The sequence below is a fragment of the Malus sylvestris genome, chromosome 15 (genome assembly GCF_916048215.2).
Source record: "Malus sylvestris chromosome 15, drMalSylv7.2, whole genome shotgun sequence".
NCBI classification, from domain to species: domain Eukaryota; kingdom Viridiplantae; phylum Streptophyta; class Magnoliopsida; order Rosales; family Rosaceae; genus Malus; species Malus sylvestris.
The window spans coordinates 42,917,889-42,936,583 of record NC_062274.1 but is presented as its reverse complement, the minus strand read 5'-3'; the positions used below and the strand labels follow the sequence as shown (position 1 = coordinate 42,936,583).

Here is an 18,695-nt window from a genome sequence, read left to right as displayed (position 1 = left end):
GCTCCCTCCCCCATCATCTCATCCTCTGATTCTCGCCGTCAATCATGTGACCTTGCCCACCCTCCCTCTTGTCACCTTCTCCTCCATCATTCGTTGATCTTCCACCACCATATCCCCCAACTGCATCGTATGCCTGTCGAAATTTAAGCCTAGTGACAAGCTCCGTCTCCTTTCGCTCTGCTGCCACACCTTCCACGCCGTCTACATCGACACGTGGCTCCAGTCGCAGTAGACTTACCCACTCTATCTATCCTCAATTGCGGCTTCTGATGCTGAGCTCATTCCTGTCCGGGCTTTTTTTTTTTTTTTTTTTTGGGATTAGGGTTGGGTGTAGGTTGATCTGGGGAGATAGACCGGAGGGGAGGTGAAGAGAGTGGAGGATAAGGAAAAGGTGGGTCGGGGAGGTGAAGAGGGATGAGTGGGTCTCTGGGGAGAGAGAAAGGAGGGGAGGTGAAGAGAGTGGAGGAGAGGGAGAAGGTGGGTTGGGGAAGATTGGTTTTAGGGTTTATTTATTTATTTATTTATAATTTTTTTTAAATAGGGTGTAAATTATTATATTTTAAATGCATAAAAAATTATTTTTTTGCCATATAACACAAATTTGGCAGCCACGTCAGCATAAATGTGGATCTCATATTTCCCACGTCATCACTTAACGGATTTGCTAATGGATGTATGAAATTGAAATAAAATGATAAGTAAATGTATGAAATTGAAATGTTTTAAAGATGTTGTATGAGATTCCAAACAACTCTAAACCTGATGGGGTAAAATGTAATTTACCCTTGATTAATCTACCTGTTTCACGAATCTCATAAGTTATATTTATACAATGATTCAATGATATATAGATTACAGTCTTAAGAAAAATGATACATAGATTATAATGTGTTGGTGATGTTCACACTGCTAGAAAATAGCATTTTCTCGACAAAAGTTTGGCCAACGAATCAAATTTTGTTTGGCAAAGTAACTTTATTCGACGAAAGATAATATTTGGTAGGACAAAAGTGGTCAACGTTTTGATTTTTTCAAAGGCTTTAGGCGACGACAAAATTCGACGGGCAATGTTTTGCGCCAAGGGTAAAAATTGGTGTTTATTATGCCGCCTTTTTGTTGGGCAACAGTACTAAATTCATCTGGCAAACTTTCAAATTTCTCCCACTTATGTTCTAAAAAAATCAAATTTCATAGTTTATTTCGGAGTTTGTAATGAGGGTTACCTCTAATAAGGGGCACCTATTGTTATGGAACATCTAATATACGGACACTAGTGTTATTTGTTCTACAAAATTACAAATACTAACAACTTTTGGCTAGTTCGATTGGAGATAGCCTCAATTTCCAAATTTTCAATTCCAAATCCACTATACCTATTATAATTGAACTTATCGTTCACGAAATTTGAACTTAAAGCTTTCTCATTTTCAAGTAAAAATATTACTTTCACGGAATTTGAACTTTGATGGACGCAATAAAGCCTCAAGTTCGAACTTGAACTTTGATGGACGCACTTAAGCCTCAAGTTCGAACTTTGAAGGACGCACTTCTTGCTTACATGAATGCCATATAGGTCATTGCTTATCCCTATCTATATCTTGAAGGTTATTATTTCTACTTTAAAAAACTTTGATGAACTGTTAATTCATTTGTCATCGATATGACTTCATGGAATCAAAACTTGGGACGAGAGTGCTATGTCAAAATAATAAAAGTTAACTTGATGGTTAGAGTAATAGATACAAAGTAAATAAATACATATTTTAAAGTGCCAATGACAATGCCTTTTATGGAAGTAAAAATATAAAGGAGTTTTAACAAAACATTTCCGATACTTTTCACGTTTAACGAAAAATCACATTTTTACCTTTTCTGGCTTCTATTCACTACACCTTTATTTGTCATTTTTCATTAAAACTAAAGTTTTTTTGAACTTTTCGTTGTTTCATAAGAAGGATTTAGATCCTCTCTGGATCCCCTCACTGGGGATCCCGGGGATCAATGCATAATAACCGTTCATCAAAGATCGTGTGGTCATAATTTTTTTTTTTTTAAATATAAAAAGCATTTAATTGTGACCACGCGATCTTTGATGAATGGTTATGATGCATTGATCCCCAAGATCCCCAATGAAGAGATCCAAAGAGGATCTAAATCCTAATAAGAATGTGTACATTGCAATCGATTTAATTTAAAATAATCAAAAGTATTGCCCCAACACTCAAATTCCCCAAGTTCAATTCCCCCTCCCAAATACCCTTTGCTAAAATCAAAACTACTTTGTTGAGCAGAGGAAGAAAATTTTTAAACACATGATGTAAAGATGGGGAGAATGACTTACATGGCAACGATACACTGCCACAATGACATTCTGTGCTAATAAAATAAAAACATTCGTAGTATTTTAGCACAATATGTAGAGCTGGGACCTCACAAATTAAAGAACCTTCGGTTTCCACGGCTTGGTTCTCATATAAAAATAGTTGCAAGTAAAAGAGGGTTTTCAAGCTCAAGCAAACGCCACCACCCCAAAACCGGAACAATTTCTTGGAACGAAGTGAACTGATTCCAGTACATGACCCCGAGTCGCAGAAAAACATAAACTGAATATGTCATGACCAAGTCTTTTAATGTAATCAACGTTAAGCCTTCACATCGTCGTGTTGCGAAACAACGTAATAAACATAAGGGAAGAAAAATCGTATTTTGAATAGACACTACTTTAGTTTTAACAAATTAACCAAGACTGGTATCACACTACAAACATTTACAAAGGTCAACAAGTCTTCCATATTACCTATGGAGTTGCAAATTGAACCGTATTTACTATTCATTTTCCTGTCTCCTTGGTCCAAATGCTTGAAGAAGTTTAAATGATACATGCACAGCCAATTTCCTCACTTGCGAAATCCAGGTTCCAAGGAAAATGGTACCGCTGGTAGATCACTACTTACTCCGGGTGAGCAGTCCAATAAATTAGCCCACTACAAGACACGAAACGTCAGTTAAACTAGCTGGTAAAAGCATGATATGCGAATACTATGGGTTACATGAAACTAAATTTAAAGTATCAAAATCAGTGTCCGGCCAGCATGTACTTGTTCACACTCAGGTTCATGTCTCAGTGTGCATCCCATTAGAGGAATGTTGCTCTAGATCTAGGGTGCCCCAAGACAGAAATATGCTTATATTTGTCAAAAACTTATTTTGTTCTGACAAACCCCAATTATTCAATAGCTGAAACCAAAGTTATCGAGATGCATAAAGCAGCAGTAATCCGAGGAGAAACTACTTCTGCAGGTAAATTATTTATGCATCACTTACATATATATCCATGAAGGATATACACACGAATAGAGCAAATACACACAACATGCTTGTCAATATCAACAACTAGCGCCCTCATTTATAGATGTCAAAGACAAATGGGGGTTTCGGGCAGACGATTTTACCTGATCAACACAAAAACTGCTTGCAACACACCAGCAGTTCCAGTCCACACTGAAGGGCCAGTCTTCACTAAAGAATCTTGTATTAACAAACCCACCGATGCCGCTAGAGATACAAATGCAACAACATAAGCAATGAACAGCCAAAGCTTCAATCTGTTGCAATTCACAGAAGAATTAGAACCGATTCAGGACCACGCAAAAGGGCAATAAAATAAAATCCATTCTCATAACCCAGAGGATTGATCAAATGGAAGAGACCCTACTCAATTTACCTAATTCAACCTCACAAATTGAAATAACAACACATTTACATATCCAATGTATCAACATTCACACATTAAATCATCTAAACTTAAAATAATTGTCTATGTTAAGACAGCAAGAATACCAATTACATAAACAATCAAATTGAAACTCAAAAAAAAAAAAAAAAACCCATGTTAAATTTGGCCCTAATTCTGAGCTGTGCATTCGATTGCTCACCTCCACTCGCCTTCTTCATATGGGGAGTAATCAATGTCCTCCTTTTTGACGCAATTGAACATCAGCGCCGCTAACGACGCAAATATGCCTGCAAAAAATCACAATTCGCACACACAAATCAGAAACCCTAGAAATCTAAAAAAATGCAGAAACAGATTTTGGTTCGGATCGGGTCGGACCAGGGAGGTAGTGGAGGAAGGAGACCTTGACAGAGCTGCAAACGACAGCGTCAACCCAGAACCACCAGCCGGCCCCGAACACGGCTCCGGCAACGCCTGGACCGAAGATCCCCCAGAGCTCCGACAAATCCATTTATAACAATACGACTTTCCCTGACATAATAGACAATTTCAGGTATAGGTCAATAACATTCACAAAGTGAAAGAAAAATCCAAATCCAAGCAACACAGATAAACCCTGAAATCCACAGATCTGTACCGAATTCCAATACAAACACAAAACTCGATCCAGAAACACAAACTCTCACGCAATCAAAAACAATAATCACAGATAGACTAGTTCACGAAATCGAAAATCAAAGAGCACTTATCGGGAGAGATTATACCTTGTTATCCTAAACGACGAGGGAGGGAGAGACGGAAGAAGAACCCTAGAGAGAGAGAGAGAGAGAGGGCACGGGGCGATGCTTCGAGTCGGCCGACTCTGATTCGTGAGGGGAATTAGGATAATACTTGCTCACTAATGAGTAAATCCACTCACTTTTTACATTTAGCCCTATAGTACTCTTTAACACATAAACCCTTTAGGCCATCCCTAATCGAAGGGTCCAGAGGATTGAAAATAGCCCGAAAATCATCTCCAACCGAAGGCTAGGTCAGAGGGCTGGCCAGAAAACCGCTTAATCCCGTCAGTTATAACCGACAGAGATTCTTAAAAAGAATTTTGAATCTAAAGGCTAGCTGGCGTCAGTTATCGTTGGATTAAAAAAAAAAGTTTGGGTTTTTAGGGCCTTTTTTTTTTTTAATTCTCAAAAATTATATTTTTTTAAGTTGTTGTATTTTTTAAATTTAAATAATAAATTATGTTTGGCCCTATGCCCTCAATTGGAGATGATTTTTTGTGATAGGGCTAAAACAAGTCCTCTGGCCCTTTGGCCTTCAGTTGGAGATGGAGGCAAATATGGCCATGTATTGTTCATTAAAATATTCATTAAAATATTAATATCTTGGAGGGCCAGATGGCTAAAACGAGTCATCTGGCCAGTCATTGGTTGGAGATGACCTTAGGTAACCTAAAGGGATTTTCATTTTTTTTTTAAATAGCGATAAGTTGTGGTATTCACTTTATATTGAATTTCAACAATCTAAATCGTCTATATAAATCTCGATTCATAGATCATCCTTACAAAAATTCAATTCAGTTCAAAGTCATTTGCCTATTTTAATTATCACGATAAAATTTCAATATTTCTTAGAGAACAAAGTGTTTGTCAATTTTTTTGAACTCAATTAGATATCTGCCTTAAATATTTTCGACTTGGCTAATATTTTGTAAGGGTGATCTATGACATGCAACTTGAAAAATAGACGGTTCAAATTAGAGGTGGGCAAACGGGTATAGGAACCACGGGTCGGGACGGGTAATCAAGGTTCGGGGTGGGTACGGGTCGATTCCAAATTTTTAATATGAGAAACGAGGCGGGACAGGTGGGGCTTTGAAATTTTAAGGGCGGGCCGGTTCCAGATGTATAGAAAACGGGGTCATGGACCGGCTCGTTTGTAATTGCAATGGACTGACGAGATTGAACCCTAACCTACCATCCAATCTTAACCGTTAGTTTTACCCTAGGTTCTCTCTTGTCTCGAGTCCTCGACTCTGTCACTGGACTGGACCTCGAAGCTCGAACTCGATTATCTCTCGTCGACATCACCATCAGTCATATCCTCCACAACCCCGACATCATCGTCGTCGCGAGTCTGGGCTCTGGTGACCACCACGACGGCCCAACAACCTCGATTGTCCTCCCTAAGTCCTCAATGACATCCCAAACATGGAGAACCCAGGCACCCATGATAACACAATGTTTATACATTTATATTGCCCATATTTCCTAAGTTTTACGCTATGTTTTCTTGTGAAATTGGTTGTTTGATGTGTTTAGTGCATATTTTGTAGATAATGGGCCGTAGAGAAGACTTTTGAGTCTTTGGTGATTTCAAGACTAAAAGGGATCAAAATTGAGAAGAATTGAAGTCAAGAAGCATTCCAACAGTCATCAAATGTTAAATTGTTCAATCCACAACTTAATGGTTGCTCTGTGAAAATTATAACTATAGCTGGAAGGTGCTGAGCAGAATTTTCATTTTCGTTGGGACATAAAAAATTCATCAGGACAAACTGAGTGTTGTGTCACATATGCACGGAAAGCTCTGGATGTCTAGTTTTGGCAGAATTTTACAGATCATGATTTGGATGCTTCTAGAAGAAGTTATACCTGTTTTAGTACGAGAAGTCAGTTCAGGAATTCTACGCGGAAGTGGAGTCCAGTTTGGATCAGGAAACCGAAGTCTGATGATGTTGGGATTCCTGTTTGGGCTGGGATTCAACAATTTCGGCAAAGCAAGCCAAACAAAACCTACCTATATATTCCTTAGATGTTTATTTAAGAAGAGGAACGTGAAAGAGAGCAGAGAGGAAAAAGGGGAGTCACACTTCATCACAGAGGATTGACCTAAGGAAGACGCCAACGCCGAGTGGGTTCTCCATTGTTTTCTTTTACATCTTTTCCGACTTGGTGATCATGATTGTGATAATGATGTCTTATTATATCTTATGGTCATGATGAATTAATTCTTTGTTAGGGATTCAATGTAGTCTTCATGATAATTCTATGTCTTAGTTAACTTCATTCTTTTATCAATTCACGGTTTCTAGTTTCATTCATTGTGCTTATATCATTCTTTATGTTCATGTTATTGATTAGCTACCTTTAATATGAATTTTTAGATGTATGAGACAAGGTTATAGTAGACACCATATGTTTAGCCTTGAGATAGCTCTCTTGGATGAATGAATTGTTGTTGATGCAGACGCCATGCTAAGACACTTTTTGGTTTTTTTTGTTCTTCTTGCACTTAATGAATTTTTTATTATTGACTTAGACTAGACGCCATGGTTAAGTTGACGATTAAGAATACTTGGTTACACCTGGACGCCTAACGGATAATCATAATAAGGAGAGAACGAACCCTAGAACTTGAATTGAATTGTTCTTACTAAGTTATCTAAAGACATAGAATTGGATTGATATGGTGAAGTCGGATACCTAGTGTTTCAACCATTGTTTTCAGAAATTATTTACATAAATTCTCTTTAACTTACTGCACTTAAGATTACTTGATCAACTTCTTTTTGGTTAATTATTTGAATTTCGTAGTTTAGTTGTTTTCGTTAATTTAATTCTAGTGGGTACTACAAAATTGGATTTAGTTAGGTGACTTTGCAAATCCCTATGGGTACGACACTCGTATTTTCTTGCTATACTATCATATCAATTCATGCACGTTCGAGAAATATAATTTGTTCATCAACCCGCACCACCCATCTTCTTGATTCTCCTTCTCTCTTCCTTGACGACATCACCGCCGTTGCTACCACCAACACTCCATCGTAGAAGCCAATCAGGTGAATTCTTTAACCTCTGATGTTAATTGATGCTTAAAGCCTTAAACCTACCAAATCTAAACATAGTCCTTCCCATATTTTGCATAATTTCTTGTGCTAATTATTATATGGGATGTGTTGGAATGTATGTATGTTGGGTTTTTATCAAATAATTAGACTTTCTTTTATTTGTGATGATTTTATTCACGTTTTCAATATCTTATTTATTTATAATTTATAAATGACAGGGCTGGGTTTGTGGTTGCCTGTGTGCAAGTGAAGTACAACTTTCGTATTCCTTTCGGAGCTATCGTAGCAGTCTCCAGTGGAATCTCCTACCTCTGCTACTATTCACACAAAAAAAGGACTCGTGGACTCATGAACTCGACCCTTTTCTTTTAAACCCAGTATGGTCCAGTCCCTTCAAAATTGGGTCTGGCCTGGCCCGTGCCTAGCCCTAGTTCAAATCGTTAAAGTTCCATGTGATGTGGAACCCACAACTAATCCTTATTTTTATAAAAAAAAAAATGGAGATTCCTTTTCCTAAAGGTATCCTTTAACATATATTTTTGCTATTTTAAAAATAATAAGTGAATATTATTTAATGTAATAAAAATAACACGTATTTTTTATTTTTAAAATCTAAAAGAATTATAAAAAATATGCACGATTTTCTAAAACAACCACCACGGATGACGTAGTGGTTGAGAATGAATTCCATGCTTGTATTTCATACGACACGTTTGAGTTTGATTCCTGCTGCTAGTGAATCACACGATGGTGGTCAGGAGAACGTTGAAATACCTCAGTGACTCTTCCTTTCCTGGGAAGGATTTAATTTTTCTTGGACTTTAAAAACAAGAAACATGTGTCATTTTTTTATTTAGTCATATCAAAAAGTGATATATATGATACTCATTAGTACGTAACTAAGTATTATCCGAGAATTCATATGCCATGTCTGAGAAGGTAGACGTAGGGCAAACTCACACTTTTAATTTATTATTTTAGTAAATTATCATTTTTTTATTACTATTAGTTTCTTGCTACCAACCCGGTGGTGCCAACTAGGATAATGAATTGCGTATAATTCTCTCTCTCTCTCTCTCTCTCTCTCTCTCTCTCTCTCTCTCTCTCTCACGCAAATTAGCACTTGAGAGTATCACCAAAGGAGATATCAAATTTGAAGTAAAAAATTTAATTTGACAGTGTATGTGACACTTTGACATCTTTTAAAGATTTACTCTCCACCCAATATGTTTAATTAAAACATTTACTATTCAATTAGAAAACAAGAATCAAATTAATAAAATTGCATTCAATAATCAATTAAAAAAAATTTGAAGCTGCTGTTAATTTTGGCAACATGGGCGAGGAGGACTACCAATTAATGTCTGTGAACACGGAAAATTCCTGAAACGAAAGAGACAAGAACAACGTGCACAAACAAATATTAAGTATTTGATGATTTTGGGTTACAATCTCTCTCTATTTTGATCCTCTGATTCGATCTCCGTAAGGTGTGTATTTGTGGATTTGTGATTGATCCAAAGGGCCGTTGGGCTTGATCTAAGGATGAACGTTCTTCAAGGGCCGTGGACTTGATCTTGAAGGTGGATTTGAGCGGATCTTCAAAGGGGCTTTTGGGCTTGATCTTTGAAGAATAGTGACGAACGGATCTCCAATGGCTTTTGGGCTTGATCTTGAAGAACAGTGATGAACGGATCTCCAAGGGCTTTTGGGCTTGATCTTGAAGAACAGTGATGAACGGATCTTCAAGGGCTTTTGGGCTTGATCTTGAAGAACGGTTGGATGTGTGGATTTGTCGACGTTGTTGATCCAAAGGGCCGTTGGGGCTTGATCTTGGATGAACGGATGATGAACGATGGTGCTTTCTTCAAGGGCCGTCGGGGCTTGATCTTGAATTGGTGGATGGTTGATCCAAGGGCCGTCGGGGCTTGATCTTGGAAGAACGATGAACGAAGAACGAAGAACGAAGAACACTTTCTTCAAGGGCCGTCGGGGCTTGATCTTGAATTGGTGGATGATTGTTGATCCAAAGGGCCGTTGGGGCTTGATCTTGGAAGAACGATGAACGAAGAACACTTTCTTCAAGGGCCGTCGGGGCTTGATCTTGGAAGAACGATGAACGAAGAACGAAGAAGGCTTTCTTGATTCTTCGGGAACCTAGATGCTTGAGAGCTTCGGAGTTTCAGAGCTTCAGAGCTTCAAGGTGTAATATGAATTGGTTCCCCCCCAAATGAATGAAATTGGCTTCTATTTATAGAATTTTCCAAGGCCTAATTTTGAATATAATATTCCAGATGAAATAAGTCGTTTCTGCCAGGTGTTGACACGTGTCCTATTTGATGACTTTTCCAACTCATTTCAATTTTCGTTGAGTCACATGCTACGTGTAAAATTTATGTAATACATGAGCGTTGACACTTTGATTTATCGGTCAACATTTATTTACCGAAATTTCGATGTCTACAAATGCCCCTACTTCAAGGCACGTCGTATACATGTGCTTGTCACATGTAGGAGATGCGTTTTGAAGTCCCTTACTGTAGATGTCGATCCAAGGGCCGTCGAGGCTTGATCTTGAATCGGGCTGGAGATTTCTTCAAGGGCCGTTGAGGCTTGATCTTGAATTTTGTTTGAAATTTCTTCAAGGGCCGTCGAGGCTTGATCTTGAATTGGGCTGGAAGTTTCTTCAAGGGCCGTTGAGGCTTGGTCTTGAATTGGGTTGGAGATTTCTTCAAAGGCCGTTGAGGCTTGATCTTGAATTGGGTTGGAGATTTCTTCAAGGGCCGTCGAGACTTGATCTTGAATTGGGTTGGAGATTTCTTCAAGGGCCGTCGAGACTTGATCTTGAAGGTTGAAATTGGACCACAAGGAGCTTCATGTGGTAGATGATCTTTGGCTTTGGTAGTGGATGAATCGGCACGTATTTTGTTGCGCTTGTTGACTTTCCACAGCTTTGATCTTGAACTGGGTTGGAGGATTTTCTGGATTCCTCCAATTATTGATTTTCCACAGCTTATTCTTGAACTAGGTTTTGATTCAAGGGTGGTAGACACTTGATCTTGAATCGGACTTGTGATTTCTTCAAAGGCCGTCGAGGCTTGATCTTAAATTTGGCCGGAAACTTCTTCAAGTGCCGTTGAGGCTTGATTCTTGAAGGTTGACTCGAACACATGGCAAGCAGGCACGAGGTGAATGTGACGACTTGTTGCTTTGTTCAATCTTTCTAATTCACACCTGAGCAGTTTGGTCAACGGTATGATCTTCAAGATTGATGGGCTTTTCTTCCAGTTGGTGACTTGATCTTTAAGGATTCGATTCAAGGGTGGTGAATCGGCATGTGCAGCCCACAACGCCTAGTAAGTCGACCCAAGAATTTGAGGGTCAAAACGAGTTCACCGTCCTCAGGCAGATGCGGCATCTTCTCGAGTTCTTCATCTCAGACTCTTTCTGCTGAGTTGACTGTGCATGCTGCATTCTTCTCTGCTTGTTTCTTTAGGCAGATGTGGCAGCTTCTCGAGTTCCTCAGTTCGGACTCCTTCTGCTGAGTTGATCGTGCAGACCGCATTCTTCTCTGCTTGTTCCTTCTGCACCTTGTCTCCACATGCTGCAAGGTATCATTTTCACTTGCCTTATCTGTTCTCCAGGCAGATGTGGCAGCTTCTTTGAAAGTACAGCAGCAGTGGAAGGCGAGTACTCGAGAGCAGTGCTAGGTAGGCAATCAGGGAAGGGTTCCAAGCAGTCGGTTCCTTACCCGAGTTTGAGTGGAAGTTCCGGCATATTGTTTTCTTTATCCTTGTCTTTGTAGGTAAGAACAAGGACAAAGGAAAGGGTAGGGAGAACACATGATATGAGATACTCTTGCTTTCTACCCTGGTGATATGAGATACTTTTGCTTTGGAGTCATTGGCTTGCAGAGGTACCCCAAGGAATAAGGAACACTGAATGACTCGAGAGGCTTCTTTGGGAAAGCATCTTTGGACATGAAGAAAGACTCTGTATGTCTGCCTTGCTATGGAAGGCGAAGGTAGACAATTATAGGAAGTTCTTTGATACCTGTAGAGGTACTATTCTTTCACTCGTGTTGGCAACCAATGCGTGATTGATCTATATGGCTTCACATGCTTTCTTCTTTACCAGAAATCTTCGACAAATTGTCCGTAATTTCCGCCAAGCTGAGTGTGCATGTGATAGGTGTTGACGAGGCTGAAAAAGACTGGCGCCTCTTCGATACCTGGGATTGGCGCTTTAACAAATTGCCCGTGATTTCCGCAAAGCTGAGTTTGCGTGTGACGGGTGCTAACGCGTCTGGAAAAGACTGGCGCCTCTTCGATACCTGGGATTGGTGCTTTAACAAATTGCCCGTGATTTCCGCAAAGCTGAGTTTGCGTGTGACGGGTGCTAACGCGTCTGGAAAAGCAAGATGCTTCTCCGATTTCTGAGCTTGCCTCTTCGATTTTTGAATCGGCATTTTCGAACTCTGAGCTCACCTCTTCGATCTTTGAAATCCCGTCGAGTGCTGATTTTTATAGAGGCATGCAGTTCGTTTCAAAGCACACTTGAATTTTCGCTTGTGAAAACTCCCTTCTTGCACTTCTAAGATCTTGATTTGTCCGATCTCTTATTTCTTCAACACTTTGAAAATGTCTGGACCCTCCGACCGTCGTTTTGACTTGAATCTTGGTGAAGAGGCAGTCCCGCCTTCTCCAGACAACATATGGCGCCCATCCTTCATATCCCATACTGGTCCTCTTACCGTTGGGGATTCGGTGGTGAAGAATGATATGACCGCTGCGGTGGTGGCCCGGAACCTTGTCACTCCCAGAGATAACAGACTACTTTCCAAACGGTCGGATGAGTTGGCTGTTAAGGATTCTCTGGCTCTCAGTGTGCAGTGTGCAGGTTCTGTGTCTAATATGGCCCAACGCCTGTTTGCTCGAACCCGTCAAGTTGAATCGTTGGCGGCTGAAGTGATGAGTCTCAAACAGGAGATTAGAGGGCTCAAGCAGGAGAATAAACAGTTGCATAAGCTCGCACACAGCTATGCGACAAACATGAAGAGGAAGATTGACCAGATGCAGGAATCTGATGGTCAGATTTTACTTGATCATCAGCGGTTTGTGGGTTTGTTCCAGCAGCATTTGCCTTCGTCTTCTGGGGCTCTGCCGACTGCTGAGGCTTCAAATAGTCAACCTCCGGTGCCTCCTCTTCCTGGAGCTCCGTCGAGTTGTGAGGCGCCACCTGATCGTCCTTGAAGATCCCCTCTTGTAAAATTGATTTGATTTGATTTGATTTTTTTTTTTTAAGGTATGTATAATGCAAATTTATGTAAAATTTTCAGAAAAATAAATAAAACGGACTTTATTTCTCTCGATGCATTTGTTTTGTTTTTTTTTTTTTTTTTTTTTTTTGCTGTAATCATATATATTATGTACACACACACATACATACATGTTAATTTTTTCACATGGACTGATTCACCATTCCAAAACCTTTTCCCGTTCTTTTTTTTTTTTTGCATGGTGCTAGCCACCAAGGATTCACTTACTTCTTTATATATATATATATATATATATATATATTTTTTTTTTTTCTTTCTTTTTCTGCACATGGTCTTTTTTTTTTTTTTTTTTTTTTAAATTTATTTATTTATTATATATATGTATATATATATATATATATATATTTTTTTTTTTAATTTTCTTTGCACATGGTGCCTGAAGCACCACCTTTGCCTTTCCCTTTTCTTTCTGTTCCTTTCGTGGTGCTTACACCCACCATCACTAATGAAATGATGGCCCTTATACTCACACCGCACCATGATATATATACATAGATATTATTTTATTATTATTTTTTTTTTTTTCTTTATATACGGTGCTATGCAAGCCTGGGTTTGTGGGTGAAAACCCAGTCCCAGCTCGAGAGATGACGAAGGAGGAGGGGCCCGGAGGAGGTAGGTGTGGAGGAAGGTGGCGCGGCTGTTGGGTGGTCTTGATGTTACCGTGGGTGAACTAAAGACGAAGGAGATGGAGCACGGCAAGGGGGATAGAAGCTGTCTGGTCGTAGAGGAAGTCAGCCTGCTTTTTTTTTTTGCGACGGCAAGCTTGCAAGCAGATTCCAGGAGGTGAAGCTGCTCATGGCGCTGTGGGAGAGAGAGTGACGTGGCTGTCCTTTGCTCGCTGCTGCGGAGGGAGGTTCTGAAGACTTCTTTAGAAGTACCTTTCTTTTGCCCAAAGTGCCTCACTTGAGTCTGCAATCCACTGAGATCGAGTCCTCCGTCGAACCTCGGCGGTGATCGTAATCCCGGACGGTTTCGAAGCTGAAAGCCCTAATTGTTCGATTCCGGTGCTTCTTTCCCTTGAAAAGTCTGAATTCTAAGCTCCGGAAGTTGATCGACGGTAATGTGACTGGCTTGGAGGTCCACTTGCTCCGGGTGTGCGCACCATGTGTAGCAGTTGGGGTTTGGGTGGAGTGAAGACGAAGGAGACTGGCGTCACAGATGTTGGAGAGCTCGGTCTCGATCTTTGGATCGGTAGTTGTGGATCAAGGAAGCGGTGGTCGTCGTTGCGGCTTTCCTGCTCGATGGAGGAGATGATGGCCCAGGAAGCATGGCTCATGGAGTCCCGCTGCTGCTGTCGAACCTGAGGCTGCCGAGGCTTTGGAAAATGAGGAGTTAGTCGGGCTGGCGGTGGCTCTTAAGGTGGTACAAAGTGAGTCCATGAATTCCCATCATCCTCATCAAACTCTGCGTAAACATCTTTGGGACTGTTGACTGCCTTCGACAAACTTGCCCGAAAGATTATAGTTGCTCGATGTCTCAGATGGGGTTGACTGAATCGTTATCGTTGCCCGCATTATTAACACCATCATTTCCGCTACTGCTGCTCTCACTTCCGCTGCTACTTCCACTGCTGCTACTTGAACTAGAAGTCTCGGTTTTCCTTCCTTCTGCATTCCCCTTGACTTGGTGAGAACCCGGAGTCCGCCATGGTCAAAGGCAAGCTCATACTTCTGGAAAAAGCCAGGTGTATTTTCTCGGTCCGGTTTGGCAGCCTGGTCGCGAGATTCGAAGACAGAGAGGAAGAAAATGGCGGGTCCGACTTGGTGTTCGAGTCGGGCGTGGAGCTGTAGACGATTATGCCAAACGGGCTCGAGTTCGGATCCGGCAGAGAAAGAGATTGACGAAGACGATTAGGATTTTGATGATGAAATGATGGATAGGGAATCGGGTTCGACGGTCCGGCAGAAACCCGACTGTTCGTATCAATACCAGTATCTGTGAACTCCTCCACAGTTTCTTCCCTCAATTGGATCTGCTCTGCAATTCTTCGAACCAGAGTACTCTCGACCTGACGAATCTCCGGAGCGGCTTTCTCGATCTCGTCTGATAAGTTTCGAGTCTTGCAGGAGCCGGATGCGGATCAAAAAAATATTTGAGAGCTTAAGCTTTAATTGGTTTTGCATTGCACTTGCAGAGAGCTATGGAGAAGGAGAATCGAATTTCTAGAGAGAGTGAGTTGGTTCAGTTTTGGGTTTTCTGTGGAGATCTGGACGGAGATTAACGGCAGCTCCTTCCAGGCGGTACTGCAGACGGGGCACAGGAGGAGGCTGTTCTTCTTGACGTGGGCGGAGATGCAGGCGAAGTGGAAGGAATGGGAGCACTCCGCTGTAAAAATGGCGGTGCCCTGACCGCTTTTTCACACTCTGTAAGCAGATTCCGCATTTTGGAGAGGCGTAGGGGAAGAAGACAAGCCGGATGTGAAGAACTGGGCCACAGGAGTTGGGCCCAACATTTGGTGGCCTTGTTGATGGTGTGAACCGTGCTGGGCCGAAGCAATTGCAGATTATATATATGTATACATATATACATATATATATTGTACAAACTTTTTTTTTTTTTTTTTTTTTTTTTGTAAATACATAAACATATGTATTCATCATTTTTTTTTAAATAAAATTGACTTTCTTTAATAAAACATTTATTTATATTTTGATGTGACTGAACTCGAAAAATTGAACATTCGAGCTGCCTACGTACCCCTCCAAAGAAGAGATCAAGTCGTAACGTAGTTCAAATACATACATTTTTTTTTTTGGTATTTTCTTTTTTGTGCCGTTTGCATTTTTAACTCATGCAGGCAAGGAGCATTTGGTGCCGTGTTGCAGTTTCAGCTCGTGCAGGCAAGGAGTGTTGGTGTTGCCTTTTATGCTCGTGCAGACCAGGAGCGTTGGTGTTGCCTTTTATGCTCGTGCAGACCAGGAGCATTGTGTCTTGCAGTTTAGGCTCGTGCAGACAAGGAGCTGTTGGTGTTGCCTTTTATGCTCGTGCAGACCAGGAGCGTTGTGCCATGCAGTTTAGGCTCGTGCGAACAAGGAGCATTGGTGTGCAGTTTAGGCTCGTGCGAACAAGGAGCATTTGTTTGTCAAGCGATCTGAGAGAGTCGTTCCTCGCAATCTTCGTAGCAAGGAGCCTTGACTGAGTAGTTGAAGAAGTCTTCTGGGAAGATGTCACGCATCGTGATGGGGATGGATGATCTTTGTGTCAAAGTTTCATTATCTCCAACACTTTCACATTGTTCTAGAGGTGAACAGGAGTTGTTTTGCCCCCTTTCCCATTGATGAGCTTGTGGAGAAGACATATGCTTCTTGTGCAATTTCTTCGGAGTGACATAAGTCCATCCTTCAACTTCACTCGGCTTGACTGGCATGTTTTTGGAGCATGCCCCCAGCGATTGAGGTGAAAATTTTGAGTTGACAGAGCCGGAAGTGACGTCTTTTTCCAGGGTTTCGTCTTCTTTGTCTTCTTGGGCCTTCTCTTCAGTGCGATCCTCTTGGGTTTGTTGCCGTGAAGATTGGCCGGTGTAGATGATGGTGCGCCTCCTTACCTTCAGTGGTCCTTTTGTGTCGACTTCCAAAGTTGTTTGGCGCTTCATCCTTGAAGGAATCAAGCTTTGAACATTGTCTTTTCCTGCTAGACTGTCGAGTTTCTCTCCCTTTGGCGTTGTCTTCCTGTTTCTAGAAGGCTTCTTAGTTTCTTCAAGTCTGTCCAAAGCCGACCGTTGCGGAGGAGATCTAGCTGTGCCGCTTTGTTTCTTGGGTTTTGATAACCTTTCAAAGACTGATCTTTGCGGTGTTGGCGTCTCAAGCCTTTTGAAGACGGAATTTTGGTCTCGACCACTGATGCGATCAAGTGCTGCAATTCTAGGTTTTGAATAATTCAGCCTTTCGAAGACTGAAGTTCGATGGGCGGGTTTAGGCTCCTCTTTTGGCCTTGTGGCTTGTGGTCTTGGCTTCCTCGTTTTTTCGTAGGTCACCGATGTCCACCCTTTCTTATCACCAGTAGATGCATCTTGGTTGCTTGCCCCCGGTGATGGTTGTGTAGGAGGTGCCATGTGACTTGAACATTGACGGGAATGGTCATGCATGCTTCGGAGATGCACAGGATCGAGTGATTCAAACACGATAGTAGTAGTGTGTGCCGCAACCGTGTCTTCGAGGTCAAGCTCGATTTCCCCTTGCTGTGCTAGCTTCAGGATGAGATCTTTCAGTACGAAGCACTTTTCCGTTGGATGACTGATGAAGCGGTGGAATTTACAGTATCTTGGGTTGTCGGTACGATTCATCTCTTCCGGCCGTCTGCACTCAGGCAAACTGATCACCTTCTTGTCCAACAAGTCATCCAGCATGGCAACTACATCAGAGTCGGGGAATGGATAAATCTTTTCCTCAAGCTCCTTCAAAGTGCGTCTACGCATCTCTTGATCACGAAAAGCTTTGGTCTGAATCGCCTTGCCTCGTGTGGAGATTTTGATGGGAGCTGTGTTGACCGTCATTGCTTCCTTGGGGGATTTTCCCGTAACCTTCTCCACCTTTGTCTCAAGATGTTTATCGTTCTTGTAGTCGGCGATCGGTTCCTTCTTCCCATGATGGGCGATGCTCAACTCCATGTCATGGGCGCGGGTGGCCAATTCCTCGAAGGTCCGCGGTTTAATGCCTTGAAGGATGTATTGCAAACCCCATTGCATGCCTTGGATGCACATCTCGATTGAAGAAATCTCGGAGAGTCTGTCCTTACAGTCGAGGCTTAGATTACGCCATCGGTTGATGTAGTCCATGACTGGCTCGTCCTTCCACTGCTTTGTGCTTGTTAGCTCTAGCATGCTCACAGTGCGGCGGGTGCTGTATAAGCGATTGAGGAATTCCCGCTCCAATTGCTCCCAACTGTTGATGGACTCAGGCTCCAGATCCGTGTACCACTCAAAGGCGTTTCCTTTCAGCGAGCGCACAAACTGCTTGGCGAGGTAATCCCCTTCGGTTCCTGCGTTGTTGCAAGTTTCAACGAAGTGGGCAACGTGCTGTTTCGGGTTTCCCTTTCCATCAAATTGCATGAACTTTGGTGGTTGATAACCCCTCGGCATCCTTAAGGCGTCGATCTTCTTTGAATACGGCTTTGAGTACAACCCGGAGGTATTTGAGCTCCCTTCGTACTGTGCCTTGATGGTGTTGGTGATCATCTCTTGCAGCTGCTGGATAGAAAGAGATCCCATGAGTGCCGCTGCTTGGTCTGGCTCGGGCTTCGCATCGTTTTTCTCCACCTGAGGCTCATCTTCTGGGTTAGGGTTCTCGTCGTCCTGTGGCTCCAGTCGGCTGACGAGTGCAGCGATTTGCAAGTCTTTTTCTTCCACAGTTCGGGTTAGCCTTGCGATTGCTTCATTCATCTGAGCCAGTTGTTCTTCAACGGAGGTAACGCCGATAGTCATGACTTGTGCGACCAATAGACGTGACTTTCCTTTAGACATCCAGGATGCTGATGAAGAACGTCGTTGGCTGCTTTGGGATGTCATCTTATGTGCCTCAGCATCATGCTTCGGTGCCCCCAGCGAGGTCAGGTTGATGACAGACTCACACCTTGGATGCTCCCCTTGCTCTTTTAGCGGCACCAATTTTGAAGTGGCATGTTGAGGAGCGGTTGTGGCGCCAATGGATTGTCCGTTTGCGGCAGAAGTGCTTAGGATCCTTCCCTCAGTAGTTGCGAGAATGGCTTGTCCCTTGCTTGATGCCATTGACTTTGAGGTGTGCTTGGATTCCTTGAACGGAGAAAGAGAT

The 18,695-nt window shown here is 41.9% G+C and overlaps 1 protein-coding gene and 1 long non-coding RNA gene across 3 annotated transcripts; one reads left to right on the top strand and one right to left on the bottom strand.

Annotated features, from left to right (window-relative positions):
* Window positions 1–2,610: 2,610 nt before the first annotated feature.
* LOC126605726 (uncharacterized) lies at window positions 2,611–4,662 on the bottom strand. 2 transcript variants are annotated; one of them, XM_050273162.1, is made up of 5 exons: window positions 4,501–4,662; window positions 4,115–4,267; window positions 3,936–4,023; window positions 3,453–3,605; window positions 2,611–2,984 (listed from the first exon to the last, which is right to left on the bottom strand). In XM_050273162.1, exons 2-5 carry the CDS (start codon window positions 4,245–4,247, stop codon window positions 2,951–2,953), a joined length of 408 nt encoding a protein of 135 aa, XP_050129119.1. In that variant the 5' UTR covers window positions 4,248–4,267; window positions 4,501–4,662; the 3' UTR covers window positions 2,611–2,950. The 2 variants fall into 2 exon arrangements, with proteins under 2 accessions (XP_050129119.1, XP_050129120.1); XM_050273163.1 differs by lacking the exon at window positions 4,501–4,662 and adding an exon at window positions 4,374–4,467.
* Window positions 4,663–13,474: 8,812 nt separating this feature from the next.
* Window positions 13,475–15,247, top strand: LOC126605729 (uncharacterized). The gene is made up of 2 exons (XR_007617033.1): window positions 13,475–14,121; window positions 14,301–15,247. It is a non-coding gene; the product is annotated as an uncharacterized LOC126605729 (long non-coding RNA).
* Window positions 15,248–18,695: the final 3,448 nt, after the last annotated feature.